This window comes from Phalacrocorax carbo, chromosome 12 (assembly GCF_963921805.1).
Source record: "Phalacrocorax carbo chromosome 12, bPhaCar2.1, whole genome shotgun sequence".
Lineage (NCBI taxonomy): Eukaryota > Metazoa > Chordata > Aves > Suliformes > Phalacrocoracidae > Phalacrocorax > Phalacrocorax carbo.
Window position 1 is genome coordinate 8,495,317 of NC_087524.1, and position 18,911 is coordinate 8,514,227.

The 18,911-nt window shown below is 38.2% G+C and overlaps 1 protein-coding gene across 6 annotated transcripts in view; it reads right to left on the reverse strand.

Moving 5' to 3' along the window:
• Positions 1–231: 231 nt before the first annotated feature.
• SLF2 (SMC5-SMC6 complex localization factor 2) overlaps positions 232–18,911 on the reverse strand; it is a 35,511-nt gene continuing 16,831 nt past the window's right edge. For 4 of the 6 annotated variants that reach the window (XM_064464028.1, XM_064464025.1, XM_064464030.1 and 1 more), the window contains exons 8-20: positions 18,615–18,782; positions 15,783–15,885; positions 14,278–14,353; positions 12,376–12,517; positions 11,816–11,924; positions 10,346–10,522; positions 9,684–9,781; positions 8,807–8,894; positions 8,178–8,300; positions 7,276–7,353; positions 5,486–5,572; positions 4,030–4,098; positions 232–2,916 (exon numbers count right to left, since the gene is read on the reverse strand). In XM_064464028.1, coding sequence (XP_064320098.1) covers positions 2,884–2,916; positions 4,030–4,098; positions 5,486–5,572; positions 7,276–7,353; positions 8,178–8,300; positions 8,807–8,894; positions 9,684–9,781; positions 10,346–10,522; positions 11,816–11,924; positions 12,376–12,517; positions 14,278–14,353; positions 15,783–15,885; positions 18,615–18,782 — 1,351 coding nt within the window. In that variant the 3' untranslated portion in view covers positions 232–2,883. The remainder of the gene's footprint in view (positions 2,917–4,029; positions 4,099–5,485; positions 5,573–7,275; positions 7,354–8,177; positions 8,301–8,806; positions 8,895–9,683; positions 9,782–10,345; positions 10,523–11,815; positions 11,925–12,375; positions 12,518–14,277; positions 14,354–15,782; positions 15,886–18,614; positions 18,783–18,911) is intronic. The other 2 variants (XM_064464027.1, XM_064464026.1) reach the window with 2 other exon arrangements.

An 18,911-nucleotide genomic window follows, 5' to 3' on the forward strand; every position in this document is an offset into this window, starting at 1 on the left:
AATCGCTTCTGAAATCCCCATGTGTTACCGAGTTCCACAACAGGAACAGTGAGAACATGAGATTTACAAATAGTTTTGCTGGCAGGTTTCTTCACCTTAAAGCCAGTTGGTTTTTTGGGTGTTTTGGTTTGTTTTGTATAATTTTTTTTAATTAAAGCCATACAGAGGCTTGTCAGAAAAGAAAAATAATTAATAATAATAATAGTAATAATAGGCAAAGAGCCGCAAATGTATATTTTATAGTCAGCCTTTAATTTATTGTCTGGGATTACTGCAATAAAGTGCACCTAATTTCACATGAAATGAGATAACATGGCTCTTAATATAGCCAACGTAAAATCAACAGATAAATCTCAGTGCAAAATGCTTATCTGAAGACAACCAAAGCAGTTAAGACATTTACTGTGCAAACAGCCTTTTCCTGCATATGTAACTTCTGGCTGGGGGCCAGTAAATGAGTCAGCAAAACACAACAGCAGCAGGTTTGCCATTTCATTTCCAGGAGTCCTGAAGCAGTGCTCCGCTCAGCAGCCCCCTGTAAAGACCCTGCAACAATGCTTTGGGATCGTCTCTGTAAGGACACCAACAAGCTCCAATTCAACCCGCGTCTAGACTTAAGCAACTGGGGAATTACTACTCGGCTTCAAAACAGACGGAAGAAAAGTCCAGACAAAGCGGGAGGGGGAGAGAGAGGGAAAATGCCAGAATGTGTACACAGGCATTAAGCATGAAAACAAGGACTGGCTGAGCTAAGAATTACTTTAGGACCTTCTCCATTTATAGTAAGTTAATCAGCTGTGAACCCAAGAAATACAGCGTGTGCCGTATGACCAAAATGGGACTCTAAGCCATTTTTTGATCAAACAGAGCTGAAGGATGCCCATTCTGTGTAGGGACATTTAATTAGAAAAGCCTGTCTGGTTTTATTTTTTCATTGTTACATTAAATGAAAGTAAATATCAAAGTGGTTATTTAATCTGGGGGGAAAAAAAAAAAGACAGCAGTTTCAATGTGCTTTGAATTGCAGTACAAAAACTGTTCATCTAAACCTCCTTCCTTTTCCAAAATATACAGGGCAGCAACTTCAATTCAACCCAGTAAGAAAATATATACACATTAGTTACAGTAAACATATTCTGCAATTTTTAAAACTTTATACGACATTAGTGAGAAAAAATATAAATGATAATAAAATTACATACAATATATTCAACATAGTAAGCTACTGCTGCCAGAGGGAAAGTCAATACACTATCAAAGACAGACAGAGCAAAGGATGTCACTGCCATGGACTTTTTTATAGGCTAAAGCAATTCTACTGCCAAAGACACCCTTTGAGGTAGATTCTTCCAACTCTTAAATAACATGTTGAGATTTAAAAAAAAAAAAAAAGATATTTTCTCCACCCCCACCCCCCTTGCCAATGCCACGAGCATAACTTTTGTTTGAACAAAGATAAGCTGATTATCCTGTGAAGGGCACAGAGATGTTGCAGTCTTAGGCTAACTCTCTAACACTTGAAATGACAGACAAAACATTTAATAGGAATTTGCAAATAAAATACCTTCCTTATAAGACACGTCCATTCTACAGCACTTCCTTTATATATAATATACATAAATTTGAAGGGTTTGGGGTTGGAAAGTTGGAGGGAATTTATCATACAGGACAAGATAGGGTAATCTACAAAAATTAAAAAGAAACAGTATTATAAAATGCACATATTATTAAAAATCCCACTTGTTAAGGGAGTCCCAGCTGGTGCTTCTATACAATACCTTAACTTTCTCTTCATATATACACACATCCTACAGACAAACCCCAGTGTAAGATTTAAATGATGGCATATGTACAGAAAGCACAAGAGGAGATCACATCTTCCTTTGATTATTTCACAAATAGCTCTTGGAGCTTTGTACACATACTGTGTCTCTGGCAAGGCTTCACACGAAGAAATTCAGACCTCATCCGGCTTTCACAGTTTTTATCCACGTGGCCAAATGCTCACCTCTTCAAGTCTCCACTGAGCTGATATACCACTGGTGTAATAAGATCTCATTTATACCTTGGTCTATAAAATCACTTCCTGTGTAGTCACATTCACTGCATAAATAAATTTATGTCTAAAGATGAGGAAGTTAAAACAAATGCATTACAGTAATAACAAATTCTATTTTGCTGTTTGATAAAAACACAATCATGGAGCAAAGAAGCATCCACTTAATCTGTTTGGCCACTGCCACTCTTCATCTCTGTCTCCACCCTCAGGTGAACACGAGGGCAGTCACTTGTCCACATGCAACTCCTCTATTTTGTATTTTTTAAGAGACATTGGAAGGTCAAACCAGTTCTGATTTGCAGATTAACATGTGCAGGCAATTCTGTTATTCAGCCCGGTTCTGAACCACTTCCTCACCTGCCCACATCAAGGGTGGGTCTAATACTGTTTCTGAACTCTTGTTCCACATCACAGGGCAGTTCCTTCCCAGCCATCCTAAAAAAAAATGCTTGCAGGTATGTGCTGGCAAAAAAATCTGATACATACAGTTTTCACGTGTCTTGTGATTAACAATGGAAATGAGAAAGCCTCCCTTAGGCTTTCAGTATGATAAAATATTTCTAGCCAATTCAGGGAGGATTATCTAAATAGCTGGGTTTTTCCAGTTTGCCTACTTCAGGTTTTCAGAAGTAGTGTATTTGTAGTAAAAACAATGTTAATAAAATTAGATCCTTGTGTTACTAGTATTTGCCTGAATCAAGCTCAAGTTCTAACTCAGGTGACTGATTTCTTCTGTTCCAACCAAGGTGAAGCTCCATTCATTCTACATTTTCCTTGGTTTCCGAGTTTTTCCTGTTATTTTCCCTGAACTAGGCATGATTTCATTAATCTGGCTCCCAGAAGTCATGCAGTTTTCCCTACAGAGTAAAAACAAAATAGTAAACAAGTCAGAAAACCAATGATAGAAGTAATAGTAGAGTAGACAAGTGTTTAGCTTAAGATCACCACAAGTCCCTGGAATTTTATTCTGAAATGCTTGCCAATTTCCCCACATAAATAAAATCCAAATATCTCTGAAAGAGCAGCGTTCAGCTTTCAGCAGTTGCTAAGTAGCTTCTGCAGCCATGTGTTACTGTCTAATTCCCCTCCCCCTCTATAAGAAGAAATGTCACAGACACACTACAAAGTTTGTCTTTTTTGCACATTGCTGGGAGCGATTAATAGTCTTTACAGACAAATGGTTGACTACCCAATTTTTAACTGAAATCAATACTAGGCATCTATGTATAATTTAAATTTTATGTAAGTGATACATTACTGGAAAGGTAAGCTTTTCCAAGACAGGTAGCTTTATATTCCGGGACAGGACTTAACAGTTGGGCTGATCACATTACAAAAGAAACCTCACAACCCTAGACTGGAAGAAACAGGTCTGAACTCTGGATATCAGAATAAATTATCCACCTATTCTACCAAGGCGAGCTAGGTATCATGAAGGAAATATTAATGACAGACTAATCATGACATTATTTACTACTGCATACTTTTACAGAGCATGAAAGGCTTTTCCTAACTATTGCATGAAAATTGACACATTTGGAGGGGGAGGAGTTGTCAAGAGCCGTTAAACATATATGGTTAGAGCCTTGGACTCAAGTAGTCTCAAAGTCACAGGCTGCCAGACCACAGCAGGTAAATGCATTGCTGTATTCCTGCCCCAATGTCCTTTTCGAAGCATCTGCTAATGACTATAATCAGAGACAGGCCCTGTGACCTGACTCAGTACTAGCATTTTAGTGTATTACACAAGCCATTTACAAAAGCAGTACTTTTCAGGATAAAGGTGAAATCTTGGTTTTACTGAAGCCAGCAAAGTAAGAATTTTAGTTAAAAATCTCTTCTAATACATTTAAGTGTATTCCACAGCCATGCCATTTATGAAGAAAAAAATATCTTTAAAAGAACATGCTATTTTCAAATGCTAATGCACCATGCAGTATGAAAGAGAGAAAAAGGTTTCATTACAGTACCTGAGTAGGCCGAGTGGTTTGTATCATATCCTGCCATTTGCCATATATCCTAGCAACTAAGTCTTTTACCTGCAAATTCAGATTGATTAGTTTAACCATTTATGTTAAAAAAGCCAAAATCATACCCCTAGTCTCCCCCGCCACCCCAAACCCCTGAAACCCCAGATAACCCAACACCCAAGGTTTACTGGGAAGGAACAATTTTACAGATGGCACAAAGTGTCACCACCTCAACTGCAAACAGATCCCTGTAATTTGGGACTCTGAATTCAAAGTCAGGTACTCCACACAAACACATTACAGGCACATTACTCCCCACATTAAGTGTCTGGAATCGGCATGCAAACCTCTGGTCTCCGAACACCCACCTCATCCTTCAGGTGAGTTAGGTTTGTTACACAAGTCTGCACCTAGAAAAGGTGCCTGCAACTGCAATCACAACAGCCAACTATACAGCACTGTCTGCTTCTGAAATGGATACCTTAGACATTAAAAACTGTGCTTTTTCATAACCAATCACAAGCAAGTGTTTAATCCAAGCTATTCAGACATGCAATTTGCTTCATATGCTGTGTTAAAACCCAGCACAGTGGTGTCCTCTGGAAGTTACTGTACTGTTACACAAATGAAGTAATGGGGAAAAACAGAGTAAGATTTTCCCCTCTCATTGCAAAGGCAATAGAAACAAAACCAAAAGTGACCTGAGATACAAAAATCCAAGGCAAGAGTAATTAGTTTGTTAAAACAATCTAAAATCTATTAATCTAGCTAAATAAAAAAGAAAAATCTTGAGAGGTAAGGATACACACAACTACAAATGTCTGATTTAAAGCTGAAGAAGTCAAGGCTTTTCAAAGCTGAGATCAGTCACTTTATCACTGGTCTGATTTGGCTTGCTATGACAGCATGCAAAAGCATTAAAGTCACAGAATTAGGTCTATCATTAGTAAGCCTCACACCACAAAGCAAACAAAAGGCAATTATCCAAGCTTGATGCTACATCACGTACACTGTTGGCTTAAATCCACAACATTTTAAACTCATTAATTTGAAAATAAGAGAGACACACATGCAAGATAGGCTAGTTTTTCAGTCCTCTGTATCCTGCCCTGCATGTAGCCTCTGCTCTTAAAAAGTAGAGTCAGCTATCAGTGACTACCAGGAAAAGAAACAGAGCAACTCTGTGGGTCTAAAAGTTGAGATGCCTGGCTAAAAGGAAGACAAGCTCACATATTACAGTTGTTAAGAGTCTTGTTGTTAGCAGAAAAGAGCTTTTTCAGTGCATTAAAAATGACATATTTATGTACATGCAAAGACACGATGCAGACAGAAATCAGAGAAAAAAAAACCAACCCATGAGGAACTCTTAGAATTTCCAGGGCGAGGGAACTACAAACATCAAGAACAATAAAAACCACCCTAAAACGAACAAAAAACCCCAGCTCATGTGTCTTACCTTAGTTCGATAAAACAGCCTCGCATCTTCCCGAATACCACATTTTATGTGCTTATCTAAGGCACCACAAAGCTTCAGTAAGTGTTGCTAAATAAAGACAAAAGTGTACAGCTATTTAAATCTTCCATGTCAAAAGTAAGTTTTCTTCAAATATTATTTCAATTTAAAAATTATATGCTTCAGTTTGAATTTTTCTCAGAAATATACAATAAGGAAGGGGGAAAGGAAGAAAACAAGATCCTCTATCAGCTGCTGGTATGTACCCACTAAACCAGGTCTAAGAGCTTTAAAAAATAGTTTCAAAAGTACAACAGAGCTCTACATCACAAATTTTAAAGTTCCCACTAGCTAATTTGGAAATCTTTTCTGTCCCCAAAGTAGCAAGTGCAATGCCATTCAGATCTTTTATCAGCAAAAAGAAGTTCTCTAGTTATAATAGACAAAAATTACTGTTTCAGTAATTGCGACTCAGGTCATTCTCTTTCATAGGAATTGGTTAAATAGACAAAACATATCCAAGGTTTATGCACTGATCTTTTATTTCTCTCTAAATTTCTGATTACTTTAACAAAGCAGGTATGCAACTTCATAATCTCTTGATAATGGCTCCTAAGATCTTTCCCATTCTGTGAATTTCTTAATAAAATTCCTGTTTTCAATCCCTCACTGAACAGCTGCAAAGAGGCTCCGCTCTGCAGAACAGGTGAGACATGATGAAATTCTACTTATAAACATTTGCTGGTGTCTCAAGACCGTGACAGTTTACCCCATCTAACTGGAAGAGGACCAGAAATGAAAGAGTTATATTGATTTTATACAAAGTCTAGCCTGCACAATATTCAGCCACACCCCCCTTGCCACTCCATGGCTAACAGGTCAGTGAATAGATGACTCTTTCTTCATTAAGAAATAGAGACGTTAAAAAAAATTAATAAAGATCAAGTTCTCCACAAACTGTCTTCAGGAAGACAGTTACAGAAAAAAACAAATTTCAGATCTTCACAGTATAATTGTTTTCTTTACCAAAGATTATTTTGTTTCAGACTATACTCTGTGATTGTTTGTGTTGAGCGGGAAACTGAGACACTTGAGCCCCGAAACGTAAGCAAACATACTGCTTTACCTCTCTCAAACAGTTCATATATCAAATTTCTTAAAAGCCAGGAGTGATTCCATGGGGCAGAAGGTGTACATAAGCACCTTGCAGCATGCAACTCACAGCAAATGATCATAGAAATCTGAATAGGATTACTGAAAGGCTAAGCAGAAGGTATTACTTAGCAGATGTTCACATCACACGGCACAAAAGAACTATCACCACAGAAAATAGAAGATATACAGTCCTGGCATTCACTTGCTGTACAGCTGCACTCCACATAAAACCCCATGATTTTCAACATATTTTACTGGATAGTTTCAAAGTGGTTTTCTTCTAGACTGAAAAATTCCAACCCTACTTCAAAAGTTCATAGGATCATTGGAATTCTTAGAATTTCTGTGTTGAGTTAACCTCCAGTTATTTCCCATGAAAGATTAACAAAGTAAATGCTGATCCACAGCTCTATGTTTTGAAGTAGTTCCATTTGTAGAAATGCAGAAGAGGTTTCTTTCTCTGCAGTAAGTGCAGATAAATATCTTCTACGTTTACTTCGCCCCAGAACAAAGCTTTCCCCCAGTGCTATTATCCACTGGTGACCTTCTATCACATGATAGCTCTTACCAAAATAGACAGAGTATACACGATAAATAGACTTTTAAAATCTAAATATTTTGTCACTGAAGTTACATACCCTTTGATTAGAATTTACAACATCAAAGAAACTTGCTTCACTGACTAGATGAAGGAGGATGTAGATCAGGTAGTATGCCTGGAGAGAAATCAAAAGAGCTTTAGCAGTCAAAGCACAATCATAACTCTTCACATCTAGATACAGCACTATCTTTGCTTTCCAGAATGATTCCTCCAACAGCCAAATCAATGGACAAGTATGAGTACATATTTGCCCAAGTAACTAATTTGAAACCATATATTCGCATAGTACAAACATTTAAAAATGGTATTATACTGTTTTAAGTTACTTAAGTAACCTAAAAAAAACAAACAAAAAAACTTTCTATAGTTTTAATTACTGAAAACTAAATTCAGCAGTCGGCTTTATTTTCCCATCATCTACATCCAGATCAAAATACTTGCTAAGAGATTCCATGATAGACTCAAATAACCAAACTAATATTCAATTTTTGGATGGATGGAAACACTAAATCTGCCTAATATTTGTTTATGAGAAAAGATTCATGGAAGATTCATAAATCTCTTTTTGAAGCCTGCAGGTGAAGGTCTGGCTCAGCATCAAAGAGTTTCCACTGATTACATCAGAAGGGAGGATGGTCCTCTGATTACAGAAGATAGGATTCGAGACATTCATGTGACTTAGCTATTCAGAAAATCTGACGATTTCCCGGTTTGTAAAACAGCCTAATAGAGCTTCCTCTGTCACATGCTGCTAATTCCTTTCCTTCATGTCTATAAACAAAATGGAACTTGAGTAATATTTTAATGATACAGATGAACAGCAACAAAATAGCATATATGTAGAACTGTCCTCAGTTAACAGAAATTAAAAGAAACACTCTCAAAAACGTAGAAGATGCATAAAAAGATCAATGCAGAGAAGCGCTATCGGCTACATACCTCCTGTTCCACTTCTGTATGAATGTGGTCTCCGTCGGCATTCTGCTGCTCCAGTCCTTTTCTCATCTCCTTCAGTAGATTAGCAGGTTTCATGTACACCAGAAACTGATGCAGAAGAGACATCTGCAGACAAAACCATTAACAGATTGGACTGGTTTACTGGCAACAGAAAATCTGGAAACTGAGTGCCACTACAGTACTATTTGTCCACTAAGACAACAACATAAAAGGGATTTTTAATTAAAATAGAAGCTTTCATGCTTTAGGTAATTTTTGACTAGTCACAAACTGAAATGTTTGTATGTTGCCTAAATAAAAGATCCATCTTAGGAAAACAAGAGTGACTCTATATGAACACAAAAGAAGACTGAAAGAAGCATAGGCCTCTTTCCAACATCCAGAATGAATGTTTTGACACAAATCTTTCTGCACTTACAAGCTGCAGAATATGCAGGTTACACACATGTGCGAATGTACTTCTAATACTAACCCAACCTAAAAATTACTAATTGGTCATTTTGCAAGGTTCTTGAAAATAGGCTTACAGTATTAAAATGTACAGCAAAAACAATAATATACATGTTTTCTAAACTTTCAAATTATACACACACAACACACATATGCAGTACCTGCTTGTCACTCTCATCAGGTATTTCTATATGCTTTTTATTCAGAAGTTTTGAAATTATCACTAGGCTAAGACGTCTTCTTACTTCCCTGAAAAACAATTAAAAAATTTATTTCCCAGAGAATTTCTTAAATCCACAATTTTCCCACAAAATATATGAAGCTATACACGGCTTATCTAGACATAAACTTGCCTATAACTATTAAATAGGAATTTCTGAATATAGGTGCTACTAAACTAGGAAAGAGGTTAATATAAGCGCCCTTATCTTACTGCAGCCTTTCTTTTGCACAAGTAAACGCTGCTAGATGCTTGCCTCCAAGCCTGAAATTGAGGACTCAATTCATTCTCCTCGCTCAGATACATTATAATTTACTCATTTCAAAGACACAGAACTCATAACAGATTGCCACTTAAAGGCATCACCCAAAGAAAATTTAAATTTTTTTGTCATTCAGACAAGAATTAGAGTAGGTGACAGATGTCAGAATCTGAAGTTGTTAAGTCTTTACTATAGGGAGGCATGGTGGTGTTGGGTTTGGGTTGACAGTTGGACTTGATGATCTTAGAATCATTAAGGCTGGAAAAGACCTCTATGTTTCCAGGGTACCAGGAAGTCCACAGCTCAGAAAACTACACCTAAAATGAAAATAATCCTTTTTCACAGCAGATGTGATCAAGAAGCAAAATACACACAAGTAAGAATTGCATATATATCTGTAATATATGAGAAAACCCAAACACTTTTTTTTAAAGCACCATGTAAAACCTATTGCATTTACCAGACTTTGAGCTTACACAAATAAATCAACAGCTAATTTATTTGCACCATTAACAGCTAATGATACTACACATTTCTGATGTTACAGCATCATTACCGTCCACGTATTATCCAGCTAGGCACCAGCTGAACTAGCCACAGGAGATTATGGTGGTGACTGGAGAGTTCGCTCACTGCCAGGCAGAGCTCAGGCATCTTTAAAAGATCAACAACAAAAATCCCGACACTGAAGAATGGATATGGTGGGCATTTGTTTTATTTGCAAAGGAGTACACATCTACTCCCTAGAAACATACATAGCATAAATGTTAAAAGGAATTGATCTAATAAGATATGATGGGCATAAAGATATTTCTGCACTGCACCTGTAGTTAAGTCTGCTTAATACTGTTTTACACTAGGGTAGTTGAGATCAGATTGCTTTTAGTGACATTTTATCAACTTACTGCAATAATTTCTTCATTCTTTCTGAGGGCCATTTTAAATAGGCAGCTATTTTAGTAAATATAACATTTAGTTCAATACAACTGTCCCCTTGAGAAGAGGGCAGGCAAGCATAATGTCATGTGACAAAAACTCTCTCAATATACCCACACACCTCCTAAATCTCTCACAAATCCAACTGGTTTGTTCATGTTACATTTTTCAAGCAGTATTTTTCTGATATGTCAAGAAAACGAAAACTTCAAAACAGAAGTTTCTTGAAAATTAAGTTGCAGTTTCATAAATCTAGTACAAGAAAATGATTTATGAAGTTACCTTTGTATCCCAGTCTTCTATACTTATCAGAAGCTTTACGAAAAGGCACTGAAAATCTACCAGAGGTATTTGCTTTAACAGTTTCTCCAAGCTTATTTTAAATAGCAATAGAAGCAGCAGCAATATTTCTTGATCAGTATATCCACCTTGAATTACTGTTGTACAGAAACCTAGAAACTTCAGAATAAGCAAGCATTAAAATCTGAAATTGATTTAAAGTACAATGAGAAGTTAAGTTTCCCATCCTCACATTAAAATGCACCTCAGATGATATATTGTTCTGCAACACTTGTGTACTAACATCTCCCCAACTCCCAGTAACTGCACTTTTTTTTTAAATACCTGCTGGAGGCTCATCTTCTGAACAATGGCAATACTCCCTGGAAATTACAGGATTAGGAAATATCTTTCTCCACTGCACAGATAATCCTCATCTAACTGAATGAAAGACTGACAGACTTTCTAAATACACAAGTAATACCAAAAACATAAATCAAGAGATTTTCCCCCACCCAAGTATTATCACATGGGTTATTTACAAAATGGGACGTGTGTGTAAATGAGAACACAAATTAATCAAGATACTTGCATTCTGTCTCTAGTGGAGATAGTTCAAGAGGAAGCACTCAGAGCAAGTGATTTTACAGTTTAAAATCTCTAAAGAAATTATATTAGGAGGATTCAGATACTTCTACAAAGGACTCTGAAATCAGTTATAAAGTCAGTATTTTCCCATTACAACCTTCAATCACAGAGAACTAGCCTGGGAAGTGTGACTAGCACTCATTTGGCCTATGGTCTCATGGGACACAGTGCATGGATCTAACAGCTCACTTCCACAGGAACTCAGTCACAGCTCCATCTGCCCACCTCATTCACCATGTGCTTCACAGGCAACGATCGCATACCTCAGAGCTGCACTAACACACTGAGGCAGCATCGAACATACCACCCAACATCAACTCCCTGTCCCTTTTCCACTGGAACACAGAAGTGGAGAGTTTCTTCTACACAAGGGAGCAAAGACATTTGATGAAGTGGCACAGCTAGAAAAGGGAGGCAGCAGAACTGTGCAGTTGTGAGTGAAGCCAATGGAAGTCAGGAAACTAAACTGTGCAACATGCCTGCCATAATCTCTGCTGAATGGGAAGCCGAAACCCCAGGACAGCATCTACTCACGAAACATGCCGAGGACTAGATTAGGACACCAGGGGGTTTTTTGCTTAAAAAAACAAAAAAAACCCAAAAGAACACCAAACCACCAAACCCACACACAAACAAAAACACCAAACCCAACAACAAAAAAAACCCCACAAAAACAAACAACACAACAAAAACAAAAAAACGCCCCCAGAAAAACCCAAACATCCCAAAACCCAGAAAAACCCAAAACCAGCATCCCCTCCTCCTTTCCTTCCCCAGAAAAATAACCCACAAAAATTCCCCCCACAGTAACTGGACTTTTCTTACCTTAATCACGTTAATTAAATTGTTTTCTGGTAGACTGGAGAAGGCTGGACTGGTAGAGGTGCTGTCTCCTCTTGGCTGTTGTTTACTCACTGTTTCTTGTCGCTGACTTCTAATAAGAGAGACACTAATCTGAGCAATAAATCAACAATTTAAAAGGCCGCAAAGGCTTATTTACATAAACTGGAAAAAAAAAACCCCTGCAATTTCAAGATGTCTTCAAATCAGAACAATCCCCAGTTACAGAGCGCACACATCTATCCCAACTTATAACCAATTACTTACAATTCTGGCAAGCTATTGACACAACAATTCTTGTAAACCTCCATTAGAAAGGTGCAGGACAAAGCACAATACTCTGGTTTGTCAAATCCTTATCTGGCAGGCATTGTTTGAAGTTCTGGCTTATTTACTCTTATTAAGACCTGAGCTGAGAATTTAAAGATGAGTATGGTGTGATGGAAGGGAGGGGAAATAAAGGGGAACCTTCCGATTCTACATTCTAAGCACAAGGCTTGCTTTCACAGGATCTAAGCAATAAATATCAAAAGGAAAACACTTACAAAATGTCACACTCGTTAAAGTTGGGCTGAAGATGCTGCAATGGAAAGAGAGATCTAAACGCAACACCCATATTGACAAAAACAGCTGACACATCAGCTAGTGAAGGAATCCATGGTTTAGACTGTTCATCACTGATGGAAGCTACAAGTAAAAGACACGGAATGGATTAGTTTTAAATTTAGTTCTTTGCATTAGTTCCTTTTAAGGGAAACAAATAAGCTCAGCAGTCTGCATCAATTCTACCAGCTGTACTCTCAGAAGAGTTGTTACATTGAACAATATGCTTATTTTCAGAAGAATGGCAGGGGCGGACGAGAGTAGTCTAACACAGTATTTTAGACTAGGGAAATATCCTGCCTACTTAACAGGTGAATTACTCTAACGTTCCATCCATTTCTTCCCTCACAGCTCGCTCTCATCACAAACAGCAGAATAAGCAAGGAAGCAATATTTACTTTTAAGAGAATACATAAATTACCATTCTGTGTAGGTACAGGTAAGAGGCTGCTATCATAGTGGAACTGGAAGTGGAGCTAAATAATATTTGAACACAGGCAAGGTTTCTAGAACAAATGTGCTAAGCAGATGGAATTCACTTATTTGATAGAAATAAGAAACAATGCTTTTTGCAAAAAGGGCTGATTTGTATGATGACTTGTATCTGAAAGTCTGCAAACTGTACAGAGGGTTCTCTATAGGACACTAAACTAGCAAGGTAACATCAAACTCGACGCAGTGTTTTCCAAACAATGACAGAAGTCATTAGAATTCTGAATTGGGTCAATTTTGTGTCCAAGAGTTAAGTTTGTAAGAAAAAAAACAGATATAATGGAACATAACACTCAAGACATTGCAGGTTCAGATCTCAATGTTCAAGTCAGTAAAAAGCCAAAAACAAAGATGCATTCTTAGTTAAGCACTGGAACAGAATGTCTCAGAATGGTTTAAAGACTCCACAGTTGGCAATTTTAAAGTAGCGAGGCAACATTCCAGGAGCAACTGTAGCTAGATCCTGCTCTGAGGTCAGAGATCTGCTGGGATCTCTCCCAGCCTTAATTCTTTGAATGCTCATTCATCAGCTTGAACTGTTCACTCAGAACCAAGCTTAATGCCAGCAAAGCACAAAATAAAGGAGGCTACATTCCCTCTCATATCAACTCACAGTCTGATTTCAAACAAAACTCAAAATTTGGGGTACAATCTGGACAGACCTGAGAATGTACTTCAAGAGAACCACATTATTTTAATGATGTTAACTAGCAGGCTTAAATAAATTGGTGCCTTTTGATGGATCTGAATAAAATGAAGACATGGAGAACATACAAAGGAACTCCTACTGGAGAAGTACTTGAGGGTACAGGTGAAGGAAGGCAAAACACACAAGACACGAGCAGCATTGTAGGCTGAAGCAGATCCTTGAAAGTGTTTTTGTGCAGGTGTATGAGTCTTTTCACTTTTGCCATTTATCTCGAAAGTAAACTATGCGGTGCTACATACTGGGTATGACTATGTGAAAAGCATCTTGTAGTCCTTAAGCTACGAAATGAACGCCTGCATCTTCCAAAGTAAAAGATGGAAAGAAAACTTTTCGGCAGACTGGGCTCCTCTTCAGGTCAATTCTATTTGTGAAATAACAGAAGTGAGTTTAAAAGGCTCTGTACCAGACACACTACTTTGCAAATACATGCCAGGACCACATCCTGTGGTACAGCTTGCACACACTCAATGAAGACCAACTCCTAGCATTTGTGCATTATGTAAGTAACAGAAGAGCCTAAATTCATGCCAGAATCACAGAACCGAGCCAGTGCCTTTTATTTCCTCTCTCAAACCTTTCTATACTTAACAGAAGGGAAATGCCTTCATTCAGGTGGTCAGTTTTCCATCCTTCAAATACTTACCATTTTTTAGTGTTATCTCCATCAATCTGTCCAAAATCTGTGTGGAAACACAATAGTCAGGATGAACAGACATCATCTGTGGAGAGAAAAGAAGCTACATGTTGAACACTAAGTTGTATGATGGCATCAGTTTTCTTTTAATTAAAGAAATAAACCAACTGTTTGGCAAAATAAAGAAGCAAAGGGAAAAAAAAAGAACCCCAAAGCCTCTAAAGCAAGATACACCAAGAAGAGAATATTGTGAATACTGATTATGTCAAGCAGTGTGCAGATGTTATGAATACTTTAAAATTAATTATTTACAATATCAGAATGCTGTAAACCCATGTTGAATCTGGTGGTTCGTAAGAAGGTACTGGGGGTTAAGAGAACGGAGAGTATCATGTAACCCTTTGGAACCCATTTGCATCTGTGATCAAAAAGAACCCCTTGACCAGGAGGAGGGACAACAGTGCTAACCATAACCTTTTCCAGTCACAGGAAAGTGGAACATATGCAATATTAAACTGAAACAATGAATTAAGTTTTTCATAGAACTGTTAACTACAAAAACATGATTATGAAGTACAGTTCAGGTTTCCTGGAGCACTTCACAAGCCCAGCAAAAACTCCTTTTCCTCCCCCAAGTGCTGGACAGTTTCCTGCTCCGTAAGTGAGTTGAACTGGCTCACAATTCCTCCTCACTAGAGGAACACCAGGGCTCACATAAGGGGTGGAAGGCAATTTTTTAATGGCTGGAGGGAAAGATGAGGAGCAAAATGTTTCCCTTTTGGCAAAAGCAGAAAGCCAGTCAACAGACCCAGGCTGCAGCTTCACAGGTGGTCTGGCTTTCTTTTTTGTTTCAGGCACAGTTAGAATGGGGTAAATAACAACAGGATAGGGATTGGAGAGGAACATTTTTGTGAATAACAGAACAATGTAAATTCCTGGGGATTTGGACATGGACACAGACATCTAGAAAGCAGACAGCCACCATGCTTCCTTTGAGAATGGCTCCAGACCTTTTCCTGAGCCACAGTGCATGCCAACCTTTTCCAAATTAAAATGATCCGATAACGTAGGCATCTCTGATTATTTACAAGGTGATATATGTAGAAATTGTACTTTTGCATACTGCAGCATATTTGGGTTTTGTTGTTGTTGTTTAAGGGTGGAAGGAACTAAGACTAACATTTGGTTGTGATTTGGCCCACACTATTATATCCTGAAATCTCTTCTCACCTCGTATGTACCAATGCAGTAACATGTATGAAGATGGGCAGGGATCTGCAGCTTTGCAGTCTCTCAAAGTGTAGAGAAAAGTTATCCCTAGTGTTTTACCCCAAGTGACAATCAAAGTATTTCAGACTGGGGAATAAATCAGAACCCAGAAAGAAAGATTTTTTTGATTTAAAACTTGTTAACGTAATACAACAGATTCATAAACTTGTTCTAATTATTCCTGCTACAACTGGCTTCCAGGAAGAATATTATACCTGAACAGAGTATGAGTGCTATAGTCTTACCTGGAAAAGCCACTTTAGAATTGGTATGGGACACAAGATACAACTATAAGCAGAACTCAGAAAACCGTTAATAGTTAAAGAAAGCTGCTGTGTTACACCAGAACTGTAAGACAAAAATGGGGGTAGGGAAAGAAGAGAAAGATCAATTAGTGATCAAATCAGCACTTTCACTAAAGCTTAAGAACTTCCTCACCCCTCAGATGATCATCAACAGCAAACAAAGATCTTAACATCCAAAACAGATGTTATTCTTAAGCTCTTAACTACATGAAACACTATGGTAATTAAACTTCGTTATTTAGAACAACTACCTTTTTCTCCAGAATGCCACACTAAAATTTGGAAACATTTGTATTATTAGAGAATAATAGCTTCAAACAAACATTAATTTACACTATTGTACTATGAACCATTATGCCTGTCTACAAAGATGTGCTGCTATGCTCAACAAGGCCTGTGAATATGATTTTTTTTACTGTCCAACGACCTTTACCAACACTTTCAGAAGAGAAAAAAGTTTGCTTGAAATTTTTAAAATAATTTTTTAAATAAAGAGACTGGAAGCAAACTAAAGTAATTAGAATCAGTCTAACCTCACTGGGCAAATTTGTGAGGTGCAAAAAGTACCTGCTGGAAGAAGAAAATACATCATTTTTATTACTGAATTATTTTAGCTTTAATCTTCTTTAGAAAGTCAATTATGTCATAAGCAGCTGAATTAATGATATCCAGTTTCCTACATACATTTCCTTTAGTCTCCTCTAGTCCCAGTGTCTATTAAAACAGGTAGCTCTGTCGAGAGATCTGTGTCCTAATTTCATATACCCTTTACCTGTCTGACTGAGCAAGTGGCTAAGACAACATCCATGCATCAACTGGACAACAGCACGTCCAGCTGTGACAACTGGGCAGAATGCAAAAGCAATTAAATCATAATTGCCTTCTGCAAGTGATGATTCGTTTAATTCTCATTCCTCCAGTCACTGACTTACAAGATACTTTTGAAGCTTACATCCTTGTCGTCTTCAAAACATAGTAAGAGGCCTGAATCCAAAAGGAGTGTATCACAAACATCACTTCCTCAAGAGACAAGGAGAAGCCACCCTCCTCCTCTTCACACCCACAATAGCATATACACATGTATACAAAATCCTTTAAGATTAAATTCATGAGCCAGGTTCCCCAGGGCTCAGTGTTGGGGCCAGACTTGTTTAATATCTTTATCAATGATCCGGACGAGGGGATTGAGTGCACACTCAGCAAGTTTGCAGATGACACCAAGCTGGGCGGGAGTGTTGATCTACTTGAGGGCAGGAAGGGTTTGCAGAAGGATCTGGACAGGCTGGATCAATGGGCTGAGGTCAATTGTATGAAGTTTAACAAGGCCAAGTGCTGGGTCCTCCTTGGGGAGGAGTGGCTGGAAAGCTGCATGGCAGAGAAGAACCTGGGGTGCTGGTTGACAGCCAGCTGAACATGAGCCAGCAGTGTGCCCAGGTGGCCAAGCAGGCCAACAGCATCCTGGCTTGTATCAGGAATAGTGTGGCCAGCAGGAGTAGGGAGGTGATAGTGCCCCTGTACTCACCACTGGTGAGGCCACACCTCAAATACTGTGTCCAGTTTTGGGCCCCTCAGTACAAGAAGGGCATTGAGGTGCTGGAGCGTGTCCAAAGAAGGCAATGAAGCTGGTGAAGGGTCTGAAGAATGGTCTTAGGAGTAGAGGTTGAGGGAACTGGCATTGTTTAGTCTGGAGAAGAGGAGGCCGAGGGGAGATCACATTGCTCTCTAAAGCTACCCGAAAGGAGGTTGTAGTGGGGTGGGTGTTGGTCTCTTCTCCCAAGTTACTTGCAGTACAACGAGAGGAAATGGCTTCAAGCTGCATCAGGGGAGGTTTAGATTGGATATTAGGAAAAATTTCTTCACTGAAAGAGTGGTCAGGAATTGAAACAGGCTGCCCAGAGAGGTGGTTGAGTCACCACCCCTGAAGGTATTTAAAAGATGTGTAGACATGGCACTTTAGGGCATGGTTTAGGAGACATGGTAGTGTTGGGTTGACTTTTGGATTGATGATCCTAGAGGTCTTTTCCAACCTTAATGATTCTATGATTCTTAGTTTCACTGATGCAAGTTTGGAATAAAATGCTAACTGACATAACCACAATTTTTCAGGATTTGCAACTGTGGTATTAGGCAAGAATTTGTCCAGCTATTTGTAGTCTGACAGCCTCATAAATACAGAGTACAAATCCCTAGGAGTTACAGAACGGTTGTGTACATACAGAACGCTGCTAGCTCAGTAACTGAATCTAACAGATGTCCAAAATCGTGACTTTCTGCAATCCTCATTAAGTGGAGCCCTAAGTCCCAGGCCCATTCAGGACAAAAACACACAAAAGTCTTTCTGCAGACATAATACAACATTAGTAGGTCACAAATCAGTTCACCACAAAGGTCCTCTTTCTGTTTTGGGATAGTTAAGCTTTTGTTCATCGTAACATTTCATTTCTGCATTTATCTTCCACAAATAGGTCAGATTATCAGTGATAGCTCAACACAGCATAAATATGGAAGAGGCTAGAACACTTTTTTCTTACATCTCATTTAAGATGTTTTTTCAAGAATTCCAGTGGAGGAAAGAAAAAAAAGCATCAAATAACAATTCACTGTTCTGTAAAGCTGACCTGGAAAGGAGAATTCCAGGGGAAGGGAGTCAGTCTTGCCTACCTTGTAAGACAGAGCTCATTTGCATGCAAAGATACTATTTTATCTTAAAAGCTGCTAACACTGAAGAAAATCATACAAGTAAACAGAACAGAGTGAGGAGGATATTCTTACCTAAGAAGGAGCTTTTCTATAGGATTTTGAGGGGTGAAATGAAAATTCCTCAAGTCAAGGTTATGTATATTGAAGATCATCCCAGAGGTTGATAAATCAAATATATCTTCTCCAGGGTGGTAGTCAGGTATGGCATGAGCTATTACTGAAAATCTCTTTATAAATGCCCTGTAAAATTCAAAATAGCCTTTATGAATTTAAACACAGAGAGGCTATTTTCTGGTTGAGACAGTTATTTTCAGATGAATGCATCAGCCTTACGTGAAAGCTGAATTGTTAAAATACAGTAACATCCAA